General features: G+C 67.5%; 2 protein-coding genes across 2 annotated transcripts in view; both read left to right on the top strand.

The window, feature by feature from the left end:
- Window positions 1-369: 369 nt before the first annotated feature.
- Window positions 370-20872, top strand: TMEM145 (transmembrane protein 145; the record flags this gene model as incomplete). Its single annotated transcript, XM_066987021.1, is given in 13 exon segments — window positions 370-392; window positions 3400-3482; window positions 5120-5194; window positions 5316-5391; window positions 6339-6415; window positions 7824-7902; window positions 9061-9154; window positions 10465-10602; window positions 10604-10638; window positions 11709-11829; window positions 12222-12380; window positions 13216-13381; window positions 20682-20872. Coding segments are annotated over 13 exon segments (1317 nt in total), but the record flags the coding sequence as incomplete, so codon positions are not given.
- Window positions 17534-21193, top strand: part of MEGF8 (multiple EGF like domains 8) — a 68874-nt gene continuing 65214 nt past the window's right edge. The window contains 2 exon segments of the mRNA XM_066987020.1: window positions 17534-17662; window positions 20294-21192. Of these exon segments, the coding sequence (XP_066843121.1) occupies window positions 21100-21192 (93 nt within the window). The 5' untranslated portion in view covers window positions 17534-17662; window positions 20294-21099.

Here is a 21193-nt window from a genome sequence, read left to right as displayed (position 1 = left end):
CTCCCAGTAACCCCCCGAGCCCTCCCCGCCCCCCGGGAACCTCCCAGTACCCCCCAGGAACCCCCGCTACCCCCAGCTGGTACCTGGTGCTGAGCAAGTGCGGGGTGAGGGCTCCCCAGTGCCTCCCAGTGCCTCCCAGTGCCTCCCAGTAACCCCCCGAGCCCTCCCCGCCCCCCCCCGGGAACCTCCCAGTACCCCCCAGGAACCCCCCGCTACCCCCAGCTGGTACCTGGTGCTGAGCAAGTGCGGGGTGAGGGCTCCCAGTGCCTCCCAGTGCCTCCCAGTGCCTCCCAGTAACCCCCGGAGCCCTCCCCGCCCCCCGGGAACCTCCCAGTACCCCCAGGAACCCCCGCTACCCCCAGCTGGTACCTGGTGCTGAGCAAGTGCGGGGGTGAGGGCTCCCAGTGCCTCCCAGTGCCTCCCAGTGCCTCCCAGTAACCCCCGAGCCCTCCCCGCCCCCCGGGAACCTCCCAGTACCCCCAGGAACCCCCCGCTACCCCCAGCTGGTACCTGGTGCTGAGCAAGTGCGGGGTGAGGGCTCCCAGTGCCTCCCAGTGCCTCCCAGTAACCCCCCGAGCCCTCCCCGCCCCCCCCGGGAACCTCCCCAGTACCCCCCAGGAACCCCCCGCTACCCCCAGCTGGTACCTGGTGCTGAGCAAGTGCGGGGTGAGGGCTCCCAGTGCCTCCCAGTGCCTCCCAGTGCCTCCCAGTAACCCCCGAGCCCTCCCCGCCCCCCCCGGGAACCTCCCAGTACCCCCAGGAACCCCCGCTACCCCCCAGCTGGTACCTGGTGCTGAGCAAGTGCGGGGTGAGGGCTCCCAGTGCCTCCCAGTGCCTCCCAGTGCCTCCCAGTAACCCCCGAGCCCTCCCCGCCCCCCCCCCGGGAACCTCCCAGTACCCCCCAGGAACCCCCGCTACCCCCAGCTGGTACCTGGTGCTGAGCAAGTGCGGGGTGAGGGCTCCCAGTGCCTCCCAGTGCCTCCCAGTGCCTCCCAGGAACCCCCGAGCCCTCCCCGCCCCCCCCGGGAACCTCCCCAGTACCCCCCAGGAACCCCCCGCTACCCCCAGCTGGTACCTGGTGCTGAGCAAGTGCGGGGTGAGGGCTCCCAGTGCCTCCCAGTGCCTCCCAGTAACCCCCCCGAGCCCCTCCCCGCCCCCCCCGGGAACCTCCCAGTACCCCCCAGGAACCCCCCGCTACCCCCAGCTGGTACCTGGTGCTGAGCAAGTGCGGGGTGAGGGCTCCCAGTGCCTCCCAGTGCCTCCCAGTGCCTCCCAGCTAACCACGAGCCCTCCACCCCCCCCCACCGGGAACCTCCCAGTACCCCCAGGAACCCCCATGCCCCAGCTGCCGTGCACCTGGTGCTGAGCAAGAAATCTCGGGGTGGGGCTCTGGTCTCAAGTACCTCCGTTTTCAGTGCCTCCCAGTAACCCCCCGGCCTCCGCCCCCCCCCCCGCAGGAACACTCCAATGCCCCCCAGGAACCCCCGCTACCCCCAGCTGGTACCTGGTGCTGAGCAAGTGCTGGGGTGAGGGCTCCCAGTGCCTCCCAGTGCCTCCCAGGCTGCCTCCCAGTAACCCCACTCGAGCCCTCCCCGCCCCCAGGAACCTCCCAGTACCCCCAGGAACCCCCCGCTACCCCCAGCTGGTACCTGGTGCTGAGCAAGTGCGGGGTGAGGGCTCCCAGTGCCTCCCAGTGCCTCCCAGTGCCTCCCAGTAACCCCCCGAGCCCCTCCCCGCCCCCCCCCGGGAACCTCCCAGTACCCCCCAGGAACCCCCCCGCTACCCCCAGCTGGTACCTGGTGCTGAGCAAGTGCGGGGTGAGGGCTCCCCAGTGCCTCCCAGTGCCTCCCAGTAACCCCCGAGCCCTCCCCGCCCCCCGGGAACCTCCCAGTACCCCCAGGAACCCCCGCTACCCCCAGCTGGTACCTGGTGCTGAGCAAGTGCGGGGTGAGGGCTCCCAGTGCCTCCCAGTGCCTCCCAGTAACCCCCCGAGCCCTCCCCGCCCCCCGGGAACCCTCCCAGTACCCCCCAGGAACCCCCCGCTACCCCCAGCTGGTACCTGGTGCTGAGCAGAGGTGCGGGGTGAGGGCTCCCAGTGCCTCCCAGTGCCTCCCAGTGCCTCCCAGTAACCCCCCGAGCCCTCCCCGCCCCCCCCCCGGGAACCTCCCAGTACCCCCAGGAACCCCCGCTACCCCCAGCTGGTACCTGGTGCTGAGCAAGTGCGGGGTGAGGGCTCCCAGTGCCTCCCAGTGCCTCCCAGTGCCTCCCAGTAACCCCCGAGCCCTCCCCGCCCCCCCGGGAACCTCCCAGTACCCCCCAGGAACCCCCCGCTACCCCCAGCTGGTACCTGGTGCTGAGCAAGTGCGGGGTGAGGGCTCCCAGTGCCTCCCAGTGCCTCCCAGTGCCTCCCAGTAACCCCCCGAGCCCTCCCCGCCCCCCCGGGAACCTCCCAGTACCCCCCAGGAACCCCCCGCTACCCCCAGCTGGTACCTGGTGCTGAGCAAGTGCGGGGTGAGGGCTCCCAGTGCCTCCCAGTGCCTCCCAGTGCCTCCCAGTAACCCCCCGAGCCCTCCCCGCCCCCCCCCGGGAACCTCCCAGTACCCCCCAGGAACCCCCGCTACCCCCAGCTGGTACCTGGTGCTGAGCAAGTGCGGGGTGAGGGGCTCCCAGTGCCTCCCAGTGCCTCCCAGTGCCTCCCAGTAACCCCCCGAGCCCTCCCCGCCCCCCGGGAACACTCCCAGTACCCCCCAGGAACCCCCCGCTACCCCCAGCTGGTACCTGGTGCTGAGCAAGTGCGGGGTGAGGGCTCCCAGTGCCTCCCAGTGCCTCCCAGTGCCTCCCAGTAACCCCCGAGCCCTCCCCGCCCCCCCGGGAACCTCCCAGTACCCCCCAGGAACCCCCCGCTACCCCCAGCTGGTACCTGGTGCTGAGCAAGTGCAGGGTGAGGGCTCCCAGTGCCTCCCAGTGCCTCCCAGTGCCTCCCAGTAACCCCCCGAGCCCTCCCCGCCCCCCCCCGGGAACCTCCCAGTACCCCCCAGGAACCCCCGCTACCCCCAGCTGGTACCTGGTGCTGAGCAAGTGCGGGGTGAGGGCTCCCAGTGCCTCCCAGTGCCTCCCAGTGCCTCCCAGGAACCCCCGAGCCCTCCCCGCCCCCCCGGGAACCTCCCAGTACCCCCAGGAACCCCCCGCTACCCCCAGCTGGTACCTGGTGCTGAGCAAGTGCGGGGTGAGGGCTCCCAGTGCCTCCCAGTAACCCCCGAGCCCTCCCCGCCCCCCCCCCCCAGTCCCTCCCAGCCCCCCCAGTCCCTCCCAGTGCCTCCCAGTCCCTCCCAGTCCCCCTCCCAACCCCCCCCAGTCCCTCCCAGTGCCTCCCCAGTACCTCCCAGTACCCCCCCAGGGGGACGGATTGGAGCTGGAGTACGAGCTGGAGCTGACCAACGGGCGCTCCTTCTGGAGGCGCCACTTCTCCGCTGATGAGTTCGGTGCGTACTGGGAGCACTGGGATGGACTGGGAGGGAACTGGGAGCGCTGGGGGGGAACTGGGAGGGAACTGGGAGGGACTGGGAGGCACTGGGAGGGACTTTGGGGGGACTGGGGGGGACTGGAAGGGTACTGGATGGGACTGGGAGGGGGACTGGGAGGGGAACTGGGAAGGACTGGGAGGGACTGGGAGCACTGGGAGGGACTGGGAGGGACTTTGGGGGGACTGGGGGGACTGGAAGGGTACTGCGTGGGACTGGGAGGGGGACTGGGGAGGGAACTGGGAAGGACTGGGAGGCACTGGGGGGACACTGGAGGGGACTGGGGGGACACTGGGAAGGGACTGGGAGGGACTGGGAGGAACTGGGGGGCTGCTGGGATGGACTGGGAGGGGACTGGGAGCGTGTACGGAGGGGGTATGGGGGGGGTATTGGGGGTTATGGGGGGTACTGGGAGGACTGGGATGTACTGGGAGGAGGGAACTGGGGGGACTGGGGGGACACTGGGAAGGGACTGGGGGTACTGGGAGGGCACTGGGAGGGGTCAGGGGGATACTGGGAGGGGATACTGGGGGATACTGGGAGCTACTGGGAGGGGCTGGGGGGACTGGGAGGAGTCAGGGGATACTGGGGGATACTGGGAGCTACTGGGAGGGACTGGGAGGGACTGGGGGGATACTGGGAGTATACTGGAGGGGAGTGGGGGGACGCTGGGAAGGGACTGGGGGTACTGGGAGGGCACTGGGAGGGGTCAGGGGGATTCTGGGGGACACTGGGGGGTACTGGGGGGACTGGGAGGATACTGGGGGGGACTGGGGAGGGACTGGGATGGGACTGGGGAGGGAACTGGGGGGACTGGGGGGACACTGGGAAGGGACTGGGGGTACTGGGAGGGCACTGGGAGGGAGTCAGGGGGATACTGGGAGGGATACTGGGGGGATACTGGGAGCTACTGGGAGGGGCTGGGGGGACTGGGAGGGGACTGGGAGGAGTCAGGGGGATACTGGGGGGATACTGGGAGCTACTGGGAGGGACTGGGGGCAATACTGGGGGGATACAGGGGGGGACTGGGGGATACTGGAGGGGACTGGGGGGACTGGGAGGGACTGGGGAGGGGTCAGGGAGATACTGGGGGATACTGGAGGGGACTGGGGGTACTGGGAGGGGACTGGGAGGAGTCAGGGGGATACTGGGGGGACACTGGGAGGGGACTGGGGAGGAACTGGGAGGGACTGGGGGATTCTGGAGGGGACTGGGAGGGAACTGGGATGTACTGGGGGGAACTGGGATGTACTGGGGGGACTGGGAGGGACTGGGAGGGACTGGGGGGATACTGGGGGGACTGGGGGAACGCTGGGAAGGGACTGGGGGTACTGGGAGGGGACTGGGAGGGGTCAGGGGGATACTGGGGGGACACTGGGGGGTACTGGGGGAGGACTGGGAGGGATACTGGGGAGGACTGGGAGGGAACTGGGGGGGATACTGGGGGGCTGCTGGGAAGGGACTGGAATGGACTGGGGCTACTGGGAGGGCCCTGGGAGGAGTCAGGGGGATACTGGGAGGTACTGGGGGGACACCGGGGGCATACTGGGAGCTACTGGGAGCTACTGGGACGATCCCAGTAAGCCCCCCCCCCAAAGGCATCCTGGAGACCGACCTCAGCTTCCTGCTCATCTTCACCCTCATCTTCCTCCTCTCCTGCTACTTCGCTCAGAGCCCCTCCCCCCGGTTTTTTTGGGCCTGGCCCCCCGGCCCCGGCCCCCCGGCCCCCCCCCCCGGCCCCCCGGGACCCCCCCGGCCCCCCCCCTGACCCCCCCTTTTGCCCCCCCCCCCCAGACCTGCTGAAGGGCCGCCAGCTCCTGCACACCACCTACAAGATGTTCATGGCGGCCGCCGGCGTGGAAGGTAAAGGGTTAAATTTTTTGGGGGGGGCCTGGGGACCCCCCCCCACCCCGCTGACCCCCCCGTTAATTTTTGACCCCCCCCAATTTGTTGGGACCCCCCCCCCCCCCCCCCCCCCCCCCGTGCTGAGCCTAGTTGGAAGATAAAGGGTTAATTTGGGGGGGAGGTTCCGGGGACCCCCCATAATTTTCTGACCCCCCCATTAATTTTTGACCCCCCCCAATTAATTTTTGACCCCCCCAATTAATTTTGACCCCCCCATTAATTTGGGCCCCCCCATAATTCCTCCCCCCCCCCCCCCATTGCTGGGCCTAGTTGGAAGATAAAGGGTTAATTGGGGGGGGGAGGTTCCGGGACCCCCCATAATTTTCTGACCCCCCCCATTAATTTTTGCCCCCCCAATTAATTTTGACCCCCCCAATTAATTTTGACCCCCCCATTAATTTGGGCTCCCCCATAATTCCTCCCCCACACCTATTGCTGGGCCTAGTTGGAAGATAAAGGGTTAATTTTGGGGGGAGGTTCTGGGACCCCCCCATAATTTTCTGACCCCCCATTAATTTTTGACCCCCCCCAATTAATTTTGACCCCCCCAATTAATTTTGACCCCCCATTAATTTGGGCCCCCATAATTCCCCCCCCCCCAGTGCTGAGCCTGGTTGGAAGATAAAGGGTTAATTTTGGGGTGGGGGGAGGTTCTGGGACCCCCACCCCATTGACCCCCATAATTTTCGACCCCCCCCATCAATTTTTTTGACCCCCCCCAATTAATTTTGACCCCCCATTAATTTGGGCCCCCCCATAATTTTTACCCCCCCCAAGTGCTGAGCCTGGTTGGGAAGTAAAGGGTTAAATTATTTTGGGGGGTCCCTGGAGCCCCCCCGACCCCAATGACCCCCCCCCCCCCTTATTTTTTGACCCCCCCCCATTAATTTTGCCCCCCCCCCAGTTACTGAGCCTGGTGCTGTGCTGCCTGTACTGGGGGACGTACGCGCGTGCACGGGGCCGCCAGGCGGGAGAGCTGAAGGTGCTGGGTGCGTGCGGGGGGGGCACGGGAGGGGCACGGGGGGGGGCACGGGGGGGTACTGGGGGGGGGGGGGTACTGGGGGGAATGGGGGGCTATGGGGGGAATGGGGGGGAGTGGGGGGGGTGGGGAGGTTATGGGGGGGGTATGGGGGGTATGGGGGGAATTGGGGGGTACTGGGGGGAATGGGGGGGTTATGGGGAATGGGGGGAAATGGGGGGGAATGGGGGGTTATGGGGGGAACTGGGGGGTGGGGGGTACTGGAGGGAATGGGGGTTATGGGGGGAATGGGGGGTAATGGGGGTTATGGGGGGTAATGGGGGAACTGGGGGGTTATGGGGGGTAATGGGGGTAAAAGGGGGGGTAATGGGGGGGTTATGGGGGAATTGGGGGGTTATGGGGGGATATGGGGGAATTGGGGGGAACTGGGGGTTATGGGGGGGGTTGTGGGGGGGTTATGAGGGGAACTGGGGGGGAATGGGGGGGAAATGGGGGGTTATGGGGGGGATATGGGGGGGTTGTGGGGGTAATGGGGAACTGGGGGGTAATGGGGGGGTTATAGGGGAACTGGGGGGAATGGGGGGGAAAGGGGTAGTGGGGGGGTAATGGGGGGATAATGGGGGGGAACTGGGGGAATTGGGGGGGAATGGGGGTTATGGGGGGGCTATGGGGGGGTTATGGGGGAACTGGGGGGTAATTGGGGGGTTATGGGGGGGCTATGGGGGGGTTATGGGGGAACTGGGTGGGTTATGGGGGGAGATTGGGGGGTACTGGGGGGAACTGGGGGGTAACTGGGCAGTATTGGGGGGTAATGGTGGGGTTGGGGGGGAATGGGGGGCTGGGGGGAATGGGGGGGAAAGGGGGTAGTGGGGGGTAATGGGGGGATAACGGGGGGAGTGGGGGGAATTGGGGGGTAATGGGGGGTGTGGGGGGGTTATGGGGGAACTGGGGGGTAATGGGGGAACTGGGGGGGTTATGGGGGGAGATTGGGGGTACTGGGGAACTGGGGGCTAACTGGGTGGTATTGGGGGGTAAATGGTGGGTAATGGTGGGTAAATGGGGGGGCTGGGGGGCAATGGGGGGGGGTTGGGGGGCAATGGGGGGTAATGGGGGAACTGGGGGGGTTGGGGGGCAATGGGGGGCAATGGGGGGGTAATGGGGGAACTGGGGGGTTGGGGGGTAATGGGGGGGCTGAGGGGGGTACGGGGGCTATGGGGGGGTACGGGGGGGCTGCAAACGGGGCACGGAAGCGGGGTGCTGATGGGGGGGGGGCGTGCAAAAGGGGCCGGCTCCCAATGCACAAGTCCCACGTGCCCCCCCCCCCCGTGCCCCCCCGTGCCCCCCGTGCCCCCTCGTGCCCCCCCCCGTGCCCCCCCCGTGCCCCCCGTGCCCCCCGCTCTGCCCCCCCGCCCCCCCAGGCAAGCTGCTGTTCTGCGCCAGCTTCCTGATCTTCCTCCTGATGCTGCTGCTGCTGGGCAAGGGCTTCACCGTCACCAGGTGGGGCTGGGGGCGCTGGGGGGGGGGGGATGTGGGGGGATGTGGGGTGATGTGGGGCAGGTATGGGGCGCTATGGGGCAGGTATGGGGCAGGTATGGGGCAGATGTGGGGTGATATGGGGTGATGTGGGGTGATATGGGGCAGATATGGGGCACTATGGGGTGGTATGGGGCAGATATGGGGTGGTATGGGGCAGATATGGGGCACTATGGGGTGGTATGGGGCAGATATGGGGTGGTATGGGGCAGATATGGGGCACTATGGGGTGGTATGGGGTGGTATGGGGTGATATGGGGTGCTACGGGGGCAGCTATGGGGGTGCTATGGGGCAGCTATGGGAGTGATATGGGGTGATATGGGGCAGCTATGGGGTGATATGGGGCGCTGTGGGGCAGATATGGGGTGCTGTGGGGTGCTATGGGGTACTGTGGGGCAGATATGGGGTGATATGGGGCGATATGGGGCAGGTATGGGGCAGCTATGGGGTGATATGAGGCGCTATGGGGCAGATAAGGGGTGCTGTGGGGCAGATATGGGGTGCTATGGGGTGATGTGGGGTGATGTGGGGTGATGTGGGGTGATATGGGGCAGATATGGGGCGCTATGGGGCAGGTATGGGGCAGGTATGGGGCAGATATGGGGTGATATGGGGCAGATATGGGGTGATATGGGGCAGATATGGGGCAGATATGGGGTGATATGGGGCAGATATGGGGCAGGTATGGGGTGATGTGGGGTGATGTGGGGTGATATGGGAGGGGCAGATATGGGGCGCTATGGGGAAGATATGGGGCAGGTATGGGGTAATATGGGGTGCTGTGGGGCAGATGTGGGGGCAGGTATGGGGCAGATATGGGGTGCTGTGGGGGCGCTATGGGGTGCTATGGGGCAGATATGGGGTGCTGTGGGGCAGATATGGGGTGCTGTGGGGCAGATATGGGGCACTATGGGGTGCTATGGGGTGATATGGGGCAGATATGGGACTGCTATGGGGCAGTTATGGGGCCGCCATGGGGCAGTTATGGGGCACTTATGGGGCAGCCATGGGGCAGCCATGGGGTGCTACGGGGCAGCTATGGGGTGCTGTGGGGTGTTATGGGGCACTATGGGGCGCTATGGGGCCGCCGTGGGGCTGCCCCACTGACGGGGGCGGCGCAGGGGCCGGATCAGCGCGGGGGCCTCGGTGCGGCTCTCGGTGTCCATGACCCTGTACGGCATCGCCCACCTCGCCCTGCTCGCCTACGAGGCCGAGGTGAGTGGGGGCGCCCCACAGACCCCCCCGTGGGGCTGCCCCACAGATCCCCCCCGGGGCTGCCCCACAGATCCCCCCCGGGGCTGCCCCATAGATCCCCCCGTGGGGCTGCCCCATAGATCCCCACCCCGGGGCTGCCCCACAGATCCCCCCCGTGGGGCCTGCCCCATAGATCCCCCCCCATGGGGCTGCCCCATAGATCCCCCCCCCGTGGGGCTGCCCCACAGACCCCCCGTGGGGCTGCCCCATAGATCCCCCCCCCGTGGGGCTGCCCCATAGATCCCCCCCATGGGGCTGCCCCATAGATCCCCCCCGTGGGGCTGCCCCATAGATCCCCCCCCGTGGGGCTGCCCCATAGATCCCCGCCATGGGGCTGCCCCACAGATCCCCGCCGTGGGGCTGCCCCACAGATCCCCACCCCCAATCCACCCCCCATGTCCCCTCCCCATGGGTGCCCCCCCCACGTGACCCCCCCCCAACCCCCCCATACCACCCCTATGGGACCCCCCCCCCACCCCATAGGGACCCCCCCCCATAAGAACCCCCCCATTCCCCCCCCCATAGGTGCCCCCCCCCACGTGACCCCCCCCCATGTGACCCCCCCATGGGTGCCCCCCCCACGTGACCCCCCCCCAACCCCCATACCACCCCTATGGGACCCCCCCCCCACCCCATAGGGACCCCCCCCCCCATAAGAACCCCCCATTCCCCCCCCCCCATAGGTGCCCCCCCCACGTGACCCCCCCCATGTGACCCCCCATGGGTGCCCCCCACGTGACCCCCCCCCAACCCCCCCCATACCACCCCCATGGGACCACCCTCCCACCCCATAGGGACCCCCCCCCATAAGAACCCCTCTCATTCCCCCCCCCATAGGTGCCCCCCCACGTGACCCCCCCCATGTGACCCCCCCCATGGGTGCCCCCCCATAGGTGCCCCCCCCATAGATGCCCCCCCCATGGGTGCCCCCCCCCCCACGTGACCCCCCCTCACCCCCCCCCCCCCCCAGTTCTTTGACCCGGCGCAGGTGCTGTACACGTACGAGTCCCCCCCATGTGACCCCCCCCCATAGGTGCCCCCCAATGGGTACCCCCCCTATGTCCCCCCCCTGACCCCCCCATGGGTGCCCCCCCCACGTGACCCCCTCGCCCCCCCCCCCCCCAGTTCTTCGACCCGGCGCAGGTGCTGTACACGTACGAGTCCCCTCCCATAGGGACCCCCCCCCCCCCATGTCTCCCACCCCCACAGGACCCCCCCCATGGGTGCCCCCCATGGGTGCCCCCCACGTGACCCCCCTCGCCCCCCCCCAGTTCTTTGACCCGGCGCAGGTGCTGTACACCTACGAGTCCCCGGCGGGGCAGGCGCTGCTGGCGCTGCAGTTCCTCGCCTTCCTCTGGTTCTGCGGCGCCGTCCTGCGCACCCTGCGCAGCGCCCCCGCCAAGCGCTCGCTTCTACCTGCCCCTGCTGGGCGCCTACAGCCTCTGGTGGGCGGGGCCTAACGGGGGCGGGGCCGCTGGGGGCGGGGCTTAAGGGGGTGGGGTCCTGGGGGCGGGGTCTGCTAGGGTGGGGTGGGAGGGTGGGGAGGGGTGGGAGGGGTGGGAGGGGTGGGGGTGGTCGTTTCTGCCTGCCCCTGCTGGGCGCCTACAGCCTCTGGTGGGTGGGGCCTAAAGGGGAGGGGCCTCAGGGGGCGGGGCCTAAGGGGGGGTGGGGTCGTAGGGGCGGGGTCTGCTAGGGTGGGGTGGGGTGGGAGGGGTGGGGGGGTGGCTTCTGCCTGCCCCCGCTGGGCACCTACAGCCTCTGGTGGGCGGGGCTTAAGGGGGGTGGGGCTTAAGGGGGCGTGTCCTAAGGGGGTGGGGTCCTAGGGGGCGGGGTCTAAAGGGGAGGGGTCTAAAGGGGAGGGGTGGGGGGTGGGGTTGTGGCTTATCCCTGCCCCTGCTGGGTGCCTACAGGCTCTGGTGGGCGGGGGCCTGAGGGGGCGTGGCTCAGGGGGCGTGGCTTATAAGGGGCGGGGCTCCGTGAAGGGGCGTGGCTTATAAAGGGGCGTGGCTCCAGGAGGGATCTTGGGTCCTGGGGGTATGGCTCCAGGAGGGCGTGGCTCCGATGGGCGTGGCTCAGGGGGGCGTGGCTTCGAGGGGCGTGGCTCAAGGGGGCGTGGCTTATGGGGCGTGGCTTATAGGGGGCGTGGCTTATAGGGGGCGTGGCTTATAGGGGGCGTGGCTTATAGGGGGCGTGGCTGCAGGAGGGGGCGTGGGTCCCCTCCAGGAGGGGGCACGGCTTGGGGGCGTGGCCTACAAGGGGCGTGGCTTCAGGGAGTGGCTTAAGAGGGGGCGTGGCTTAAGAGGGGGCGTGGCTTAAGAGGGGGCGTGGCCGGCAGGTTCCCCTTGTGCTGCTTGGGTCCCCCGCCCCATGCTGCTTGTGGGCGTGGCCTATAAGGGGCGTGGCTTCGGGGGGGCGTGGCTTTCAGGGGCGTGGCTTACTGGGGGCGTGGCTTAAGGGGCGTGGCTTAAGGGGGGCGTGGCTTAAGGGGGCGTGGCTTAAGGGGGCGTGGCCGCAGGTTCCTGGCGGTGCCGCTGACGGCGCTGGTGGCCACCTTCGGGATCCCCAAGTGGGCGCGGGAGAAGATCGTGAACGGGATCCAGCTGGGGACGCACCTCTACGCCCACGGGGTCTTCCTGGTGGGCCGCGGGGGGTCACGGGGTCACGGGGTCATCGGGGTCATCGGGGGGTCACGGGGTCGTGGGGTCACGGGGGGTCACGGGGTCATCGGGGGGTTATGGAGGGACCCAGCTGGGGACGCACCTCTACGCCCACGGGGTCTTCCTGGTGGGCCGCGGGGGGGTCACGGGGTCACGGGGTCATCGGGGGGTCACGGGGTTATCGGGGGGTCATGGGGTCATCGGGGGGTCACGGGGTCATGGGGTCACAGGGAGCTTATGGGTTCAGGGAGGGTTATGGGGTTATGGGGCCGTATGGGGGCGATATGGGGATTATGGGGGGGGGGAGGTTAGGGGGCGTTGGGGGGGCTGTGGGGGAGGGGATAGGGGATGACGTGGCCCCGCCCCCCCAGGTGATGACGCGCCCGTCGGCGGCCAATCAGAACTTCCCGTACCACGTGCGCACGTCGCAGATCGGCAGCGCCGGGGCCGCGCCCTTCCCCCGCCACGTCTACGGCAACGTCAGCTTCGTCAGCGACGGCACCGAGCTCCGCCCCGTGCCCGCCCCCGCCGTCAGTCACGTGACCGGCCCCGCCCCGTGAAGCCCCGCCCCTCCCCCGAAGGCCCCTCCCCCCCCCCCCCCCGAGGCCTCGCCCCTCACGGGCCCTCCCCTCGGAGGTCAACCCCTCTGAGGCCCCGCCCCCTGGGGTCCTACCCCCGAGGCCCCGCCCACCGGAGGCACCAGCCGCCGGAAGCCCCGCCCCCCACCTAGAAGCCCCGCCTCCTCGTAGCCCCACCCCCGGAGGCCCCGCCCTGCCCCCAAATCTCAGCGCCCCAAAGTGCCCCCGTGACCCCGAGTAACCCCATGACCCCCAAGTGACCCCGTGACCCCAAGTGACTACATGACCCCAAGTAGCCCCACGACCCCAGGTAACCCCATGACCCCAAGTGACCCCATGACCCCAAGCGACCCCATGACCACAAGTGCCCCCATGACCCCAAGTAACCCCATGACCCCCAAGTGCCCCTGGACCCCAAGTGCCCCTGTGACCCCAAGTAACCCCATGACCCTAAGTACCCCCCATGACCCCAAGTGCCCCCGTGACCCCCAGTAACCCCATGACCCCAAGTGCCCCCGTGACCCCAAGTAACCCTGTGACCCCAAGTAACTCCATGACCCCCAAGTACCCCCGTGACCCCAAGTGCCCCCATGACCCCAGGTAACCCCGAGACCCAAAGTGCCCCCATGACCCCAAGTGCCCCCATGACCCCAAGTGCCCCCATGACCCCAGGTAACCCCGTGACCCAAAGTGCCCCCGTAACCCCAAGTGCCCCCATGACCCCAAGTGCCCCCACGCCCCCAGGTGACCCTGTGACCCCCCCCGTGACCCCTCCCCTCCCCCGCAGGTCCCCAAGCCGCCGGAGGCGCCGCCGCCGGACAAGGCCCCGCCCCCCCGGGCGCGTGGTGACGACGTCAGCGACGGCCCCGCCCCCCGCCCCGCCCCCGCCCCCCCCCCAGCGCCTTCCCCGAGTACTTCAGCGTCCACACGGGGGGGGGGAGGGGGCGGCCGTGGTGACCCCCCCACCCCCACCCCCCCCACCGCCCCCCGGGACCCCAAATCCCGACCCGCGGGACCCCCAAGTTCTGCCCCCCCCCCCCCAAGTCCCCCAGTTTTGCCCCAAAGGACCCCAAATTCTGCCCCCGGGACCCCCAAATTGTGACCCCCCAAATCCTGCCCCGAAAGACCCCCCCCACCGCCCCCGGGACCCCAAATCCCGACCGACGGGACCCCCAAGTTGTTCCTCGGGACCCCCAAGTTCTGCCCCAGGACCCCCAAGTTCTGCCCCCCCAAGTCCCCCAATTCTGCCCCCAAGGACCCCAAATTCTGCCTCGGGACCCCGAAATTTTACCCCACGGGACCCCAAATTGATCCTCAGGACCCCCAAATTTTGACCCCGGACCCCAAAATTGTGACCCCCAAATCCTGCCCCGAAAGACCCCCCCCCACCAGCCCCCGGGACCCCAAATTCCGACTGACGGGACCCCCAAGTTATTCCTCGGGACCCCCAAGTTCTGCCCCCCAAGTCCCCCAATTCTGCCCCAAAGGACCCCGAATTCTGCCTTGGGACCCCCAAATTGTGACCCCCAAATCATGTCCCACAAGTTCCCCCAATTTTACCCCCATGGGACCCCAAACTTTGCCCCCGGACCCCCAAATTCTGCCCCATGGGACCCCCAAGTTGTGACCCCCCAAATCCTGCCCCAAAAGACCCCAAATTCTGCCCCTTAGGACCCCAAATTTTGCCCCAGGACCCCCAAGCTGAGACCCCCAAATCCTGCCCTATAGGACCCCAAATTCTGCCCCGAAAGTCCCCAAATTTTGCCCCAGGACCCCACACATTTTGCCCCGGGACCCCCAAATTGTGACCCCCAATTCTGCCCCACAAGACCCCAAATTGTGCCCCAGGACCCCCAAGTTCTGCCCCCCCCAAGTCCCCAAATTCTGCCCCAAAGGACCCCGAATTCTGCCCCTGGACCCCCAAATTTTACCCCACGGGACCCCAAATTGATCCCCAGGACCCCCAAATTGTGCCCCGGGACCCCCAAATTGTGACCCCCAAATCCTGCCCCAAAAGACCCCAAATTCTGCCCCCAAAGACCCCAAATTTTACCCCATGGGACCCCAAATTTTGCCCCAGGACCCCCAAGCTGAGACCCCCAAATCCTGCCCTATAGGACCCCAAATTCTGCCCCGAAAGTCCCCAAATTTTGCCCCAGGACCCCCACATTTTGCCCTGGGACCCCCAAATTGTGACCCCCAATTCTGCCCCACGGAACCCCCAAATTGTGTCCTGGGAGCCCCAAATTGTGCCCCGGGACCCCCAAACTGTGCCCTGGGACCCCCAAATTTTGCCCCCAGCTCCCCCAAATCCTGCCCCGTGCGACCCCAAAATCTACCCCATGGATCCCCAAAATCTGCCCCAGGACCCCCAAATTTTACCCCATAGGACCCCAAATTGTGCCCTGGGACCCCCAAATTTTGCCGCCAGCTCCCCCAAATCCTGCCCCATGCGACCCCAAAATCTGCCCCAAAAGCCCCCAAAATCTGCCCTAGGGGACCCCAAATTTTACCCCCGGGACCCCAAAATCCTGCCCAGGACCCCCAAAATCTGCCCCAAAACTCCCCAAAATCTGCCCTGGGACCCCCAAATTTTATCCCCAGGACCCCAAATTTTACCCCCAGAACCCCAAATTTTACCCCAGAGACCCCAAATTTTCCCCCCGGGCCCCCAAACTGTGCCCCCCACCTCCTGCCCCACAGAACCCCCAAAATCTGCCCCAAAAGACCCCAAAATCTGCCCTGGGGGACCCTAAATTTTACCCCAGAACCCCCAAATTTTACCCCCAGAGACCCCAAATTTTACCCCCGGGCCCCCCAAACTGTGCCCCCCACCTCCTGCCACACAGAACCCCCAAAATCTGCCCCAAAAGACCCCAAAATCTGCCCTGGGGACCCCCAAATTTTACCCCCAGGGACCCCAAATTTTACCCCATAGGACCCCAAAATCCTGCCCAGGACCCCCAAATTCTACCCCAAAAGTCCCCAAAATCTGCCCTGGGGACCCCCGAATTTTATCCCCAGGACCCCAAATTTTACCCCAGAACCCCAAATTTTACCCCCAGGGACCCCAAATATTCCCCCGGCCCCCCCAAACTGTGCCCCCCCACCTCCTGCCACACAGAACCCCCAAATCTGCCCCAAAAGACCCCAAAATCTGCCCTGGGGACCCCCAACTTTTACCCCAGGGACCCCAAATTTTACCCCATAGGACCCCAAAATCCTGCCCAGGACCCCCAAAATCTGCCCCAAAAGTCCCCAAAATCTGCCCTGGGGACCCCCAAATTTTATCCCCAGGACCCCAAATTTTACCCCAGAACCCCCAAATTTTACCCCAAAGACCCCAAATTTTCCCCCCGGGCCCCCCCAAACTGTGCCCCCCACCTCCTGCCCCACAGAACCCCCCAAATCTGCCCCCAAAGCCCCCAAAATCTGCCCTGGGGACCCCAAATTTTACCCCCATAGGACCCCAAAATCCTGCCCAGGACCCCCAAAATCTGCCCCAAAAGTCCCCAAAATCTGCCCTGGGGACCCCCAAAATTACCCCCGGGACCCAAATTTTACCCCCAGGACCCCAAATTTTACCCCAGAACCCCCAAATTTTACCCCCAGGACCCCAAATTTTACCCCAGAACCCCCAAATTTTACCCCAGGGACCCCAAATTTTACCCCCGGGCCCCCCAAACTGTGCCCCCCCCCCCATGCCCCACAGAACCCCCAAATCTGCCCCAAAAGTCCCCAAAATCTGCCCTAGGGGACCCCAAATTTTACCACATAGGACCCCAAAATCCTGCCCAGGACCCCCAAATTCTGCCCCCAAAGTCCCCAAAATCTGCCCTGGGGACCTCCAAATTTTACCCCCAGGACCCCAAATTTTACCCCAGAACCCCAAATTTTACCCCAGGGACCCCAAATTTTACCCCAGAGACCCCAAATTTCCCCCCCGGGCCCCCCAAACTGTGCCCCCCCTCCTGCCCCACAGAACCCCCCAAATCTGCCCCAAAAGCCCCCAAAATCTGCCCTAGGGGACCCCAAAATGCTGCCCAGGACCCCCAAAATCTGCCCCAAAAGTCCCCAAAATCTGCCCTGGGGGACCCCAAATTTTACCCCAGAGACCCCAAATTTTACCCCATAGGACCCCAAAATCCTGCCCAGGACCCCCAAATTCTACCCCAAAAGTCCCCAAAATCTGCCCTGGGGACCCCCGAATTTTATCCCCAGGACCCCAAATTTTACCCCAGAACCCCAAATTTTACCCCAAAGACCCCAAATTTTCCCCTCGGGCCCCCCAAACTGTGCCCCCCCTCCTGCCCCACAGAACCCCCCAAATCTGCCACAAAAGCCCCCAAAATCTGCCCTAGGGGACCCCAAATTTTACCACATAGGACCCCAAAATCCTGCCCAGTACCCCCAAAATCTGCCCCAAAAGTCCCCAAAATCTGCCCTGGGGACCTCCAGATTTTACCCCCAGGACCCCAAATTTTACCCCAGAACCCCAAATTTTACCCCAGGGACCCCAAATATTCCCCCGGCCCCCCCAAACTGTGCCCCCCACCTCCTGCCACACAGAACCCCAAATCTGCCCCAAAAGACCCCCAAATCTGCCCTAGGGGACCCCAAAATGCTGCCCAGGACCCCCAAAATCTGCCCCCAAAGTCCCCAAAATCTGCCCTGGGGACCTCCAAATTTTACCCCCAGGACCCCAAATTTTACCCCAGAACCCCAAATTTCCCCCCCCGGCCCCCCCAAACTGTGCCCCCCCCCCCCGCCCCACAGAACCCCCCAAATCCGCCCCCAAAGCCCCCCAAAATCCACCCCAGGACCCCCCAAATCCCCCCGCCCCCCCCCGGCACCCCAAAACCCCTCCCCCTCCCCACTCCGGGCTCCCAGACCCCGCCCCCTCCCGTGGCCACGCCCCCTCCGCCGCGAGACCCCGCCCCCTGGAAGCCACGCCCCCCCGGAGGCCACGCCCCCGGAAACCACGCCCCCCCATGCCACGCCCCCCGGGAGGCCACGCCCCCCGGAGGCCACGCCCCCTCCGCTGCGGCACAATAAACTCGGCTCCGCCCCCGCCCGCGCTGGCCTTGGAGGACTGAGGGGGGGGGGGGGGGGGGAGGGGGCCGCTCTAGCCCCGCCTCTCGGTGGTGCCGCGCGCGCTGGCCCCGCCCCTTTGCGCCGCGGCCGCTCTGGCCGCTCGTCTCGCTGCTCCCGGGCCCGGAGTCCTCCAAGAGCGGGTAAGGGGGGGGGGGATCTATGGGGCGCCCCATAGCGGCCCCACAGCGCCCCATAGCGGCCCTATGGAGGTCCTATGGGGGCCCTACAGGGCTCGGCTGCGGTCCTGAGCCCCCCTTATGGTCCCTATAGGCAAATGTGGGGCTGGGGGCTCCTCTGGCCCCATAGCTGCCCCATAGCGGCCCCATAGCGCCCTATAGCACCCCATAACGACCCCATAGCCCCCATAGGGACCCCATAGAGGTCCTATGGAGGCCCTACAGGGCTGGGCTGCAGTCCTGAGCCCCCCCTTATGATACCTATAGGCAAATGTGGGTCTGGGGGCTTCTCCTGCCCCATAGCTGCCCCATAGCGCCCTATAGCGCCCCATAGGGGCCCCAGAGCCCCCTATAGCGGCCCTATGGAGGTCCTATGGGGGCCTTACGGGGCTCGGCCGCGGTCCTGAGCCCCCCCCTTATGGTTCCTGTAGGCAAATGTGGGGCTGGGGGCTCCTCCTGCCCCATAGCTGCCCCATAGCTGCCCCATAGCGCCCTATAGCACCCCATAACGACCCCATAGCCCCCCATAGAGACCCTATAGAGGTCCTATGGAGGCCCTACAGGGCTGGGCTGCGGTCCTGAGCCCCCCCTTATGATACCTATAGGCAAATGTGGGTCTGGGGCTTCTCCTGCCCCATAGCTGCCCCATAGTGGCCCCATAGCTCCTATAGGGGCCCTATAGAGGTCCTATGGGGGCCCTACGGGGCTCGGCCGCAGTCCTGAGCCCCCTCCCTTATGGTCCCTATAGGCAGGTGTGGGGCTGGGGGCTTCTCCTGCCCCATAGCTGCCCCATAGCGCCCTATAGCGCCCCATAGGGGCCCCAGAGCCCCCTATAGCGGCCCTATGGAGGTCCTATGGGGGCCTTACGGGGCTCGGCCGCGGTCCTGAGCCCCCCCTTATGGTTCCTGTAGGCAAATGTGGGGCTGGGGGCTCCTCCTGCCCCATGTCTTCCCCATAGCTGCCCCATAGCGGCCCCATAGCGCCCCATAACGACCCCATAGCCCCCATAGGGACCCTATAGAGGTCCTATGGAGGCCCTACAGGGCTGGGCTGCGGTCCTGAGCCCCCCCCCTTATGGTCCCTATAGGCTCTTCCTGCCCCATAGCTGCCCCATAGCTGCCCCATAGCTGCCCCATAGCGCCCGGCCCCGCCCCATTGCGGGGTGGCTGTGGGGAAGGGGAAGGGTGGGAAGGGGGGAGGGGAGGGGTGTGGTGGGGGAGGGTCTTTTGGGAGGGGGCCTTTGATGGGGGGGCTCGCTATGGGGCGGGGGGGCCCTCTATGGGGCGGGGGGAGGGACTCTATGGGGTAGGCTCGCTATGGGGCAGGGGCTCCCTCTGTGTGCCCCTATAGGGCTCCATATGGGGCTGTGGGGCTCCCTATGGGGCTGAGACCCCCCCACATGGGGCTCGCTATGGGGCCAGGACCCTGCTATGGGGCCGGAAGCCCCCTGTGGGGCTCGCTATGGGGCTGGGACCCCGCTATGGGGCCGGGACCCCCCACATGGGGCTCGCTATGGGGCCAGGACCCCGCTATGGGGCAGGGCCCCCCCACATGGGGCTCCCTATGGGGCTGGGACCCCGTCATGGGGCTGGGACCCCCCTGTGGGGCTCGCTATGGGGCCAGGACCCCGCTATGGGTCTGGGACCCCCCCTGTGGGGCTCGCTATGGGGCCAGGACCCCGCTATGGGGCCGGGACCCCCCACATGGGGCTCGCTATGGGGCCAGGACCCCGCTATGGGGCAGGGGCCCCCCCCCGTGGGGCTCCCTATGGGGCTGGGACCCCGTTATGGGGCTGGGACCCCCCTGTGGGGCTCCCTATGGGGCCAGGACCCCGCTATGGGGCCGGGACCCCCCACATGGGGCTCGCTATGGGGCCAGGACCCCGCTATGGGGCAGGGCCCCCCCCGTGGGGCTCCCTATGGGGCTGGGACCCCGTTATGGGGCTGGGACCCCCCTGTGGGGCTCCCTATGGGGCCAGGACCCCGCTATGGGGCCGGGACCCCCCACATGGGGCTCGCTATGGGGCCAGGACCCCGCTATGGGGCAGGGCCCCCCCGTGGGGCTCCCTATGGGGCTGGGACCCCGTTATGGGGCTGGGACCCCCTGTGGGGCTCCCTATGGGGCCAGGACCCCGCTATGGGGCCAGGACTCCCCCTGTGGGGCTCCGTATGGGGCCAGGACCCCGCTATGGGGCAGGGACCCCCCATGGGGCTCCCTATGGGGCCAGGACCCCGCTATGGGGCCAGGACCCCCCCCGTGGGGCTCGCTATGGGGCCAACACCCCGCTATGGGGCCAGGACCCCCCCATGGGGCTCGCTATGGGGCCAGGACCCCGCTATGGGTCTGGGACCCCCCCATTGGGGCTCGCTATGGGGCAGGGGCTGCCCCTCACATCCCCCCCCCCCAAGCCCATGGCTGAGCCTAAGCCACGCCCACCCCGTATAAGCCACGCCCATTCCGCAGAAGCCCCGCCCACACCCCCCACCCAGCCCCAGCTGTTGCCGAGGCCCCGCCTCCAACCGAGGCCCCGCCTCCCCACTGAGGCCCCGCCCCCAAGCCCCGCCTCCTCACCGAAGCCCCGCCTCTCCACCCCAGGCCCCGCCTCTCCACCGAGGCCCCGCCTCCAGCCATGGCCCCGCCTCCCAGCTGAAGCCCCGCCTCTCCAGCCAGGGACCACGCCCACCACCCCGGGCCCCGCCCCCGAAGCCCCACCCAGCCAAGACCACGCCCACCGGCTGAAGCCCCGCCCCCAGCCGAAGCCCCGCCTCTCCGGCCAAAGCCACGCCCGCCAGCTGAAGCCCCGCCCCCAGCCCGAAGCCCCGCCTCCTCGTTGAAGCCCCGCCTCTCCAACCAAGGCCACGCCCACCCCGAGGCCACGCCTCTGCAGCCGAGACCACGCCCCCAGCCGAAGCCCCGCCTCCTCGTTGAAGCCCCGCCTCTCCAGCTGAGACCACGCCCTCCAGCTTAAGCCCCGCCTCCTCAGACCACGCCCACCAACCGAAGCCCCGCCTCTCCAGCCAAGACCACGCCCACCAGCTGAAGCCCCGCCCCCAGTCGAAGCCCCGCCTCCTAGGGCCACGCCCACCTACCAAAGCCCCGCCCACCTCTTCAGCCAAGACCACGCCCACCAACCGAAGCCCCGCCTCTCCACCGGAGACCACGCCCCCCAGCTGAAGCCCCGCCCCCGTCTTAAGCCCCCGCCTCCCCACCCTAAGCCCCCGCCTCCATCCGAGGCCCCGCCTCTCCATCAAGACTCCGCCCCCCACCCGAGGCCCCACCCCCCAACCGAGGCCCCGCCCCCTACCCGAGGCCCTGCCCCCTACCCGAGGCCCCGCCCCCTACCCGAGGCCCCGCCCCCTACCCGAGGCCCCGCCCCCACCCGAGGCCCCGCCCCCCGCGCCATGGCCCCGCCCCCCGCGTGGGCGTGGCTGCTGCTGGCGCTGGCGGTGGGCGGGGCCGGGGGCGGGGACTGCCGGGGGCGGCGCCTGGTGCTGG

Source organism: Anser cygnoides, chromosome 37, assembly GCF_040182565.1.
Source record: "Anser cygnoides isolate HZ-2024a breed goose chromosome 37, Taihu_goose_T2T_genome, whole genome shotgun sequence".
Taxonomy (NCBI): Eukaryota; Metazoa; Chordata; class Aves; order Anseriformes; family Anatidae; genus Anser; species Anser cygnoides.
This window is presented reverse-complemented; position numbering and strand designations above follow the sequence as displayed.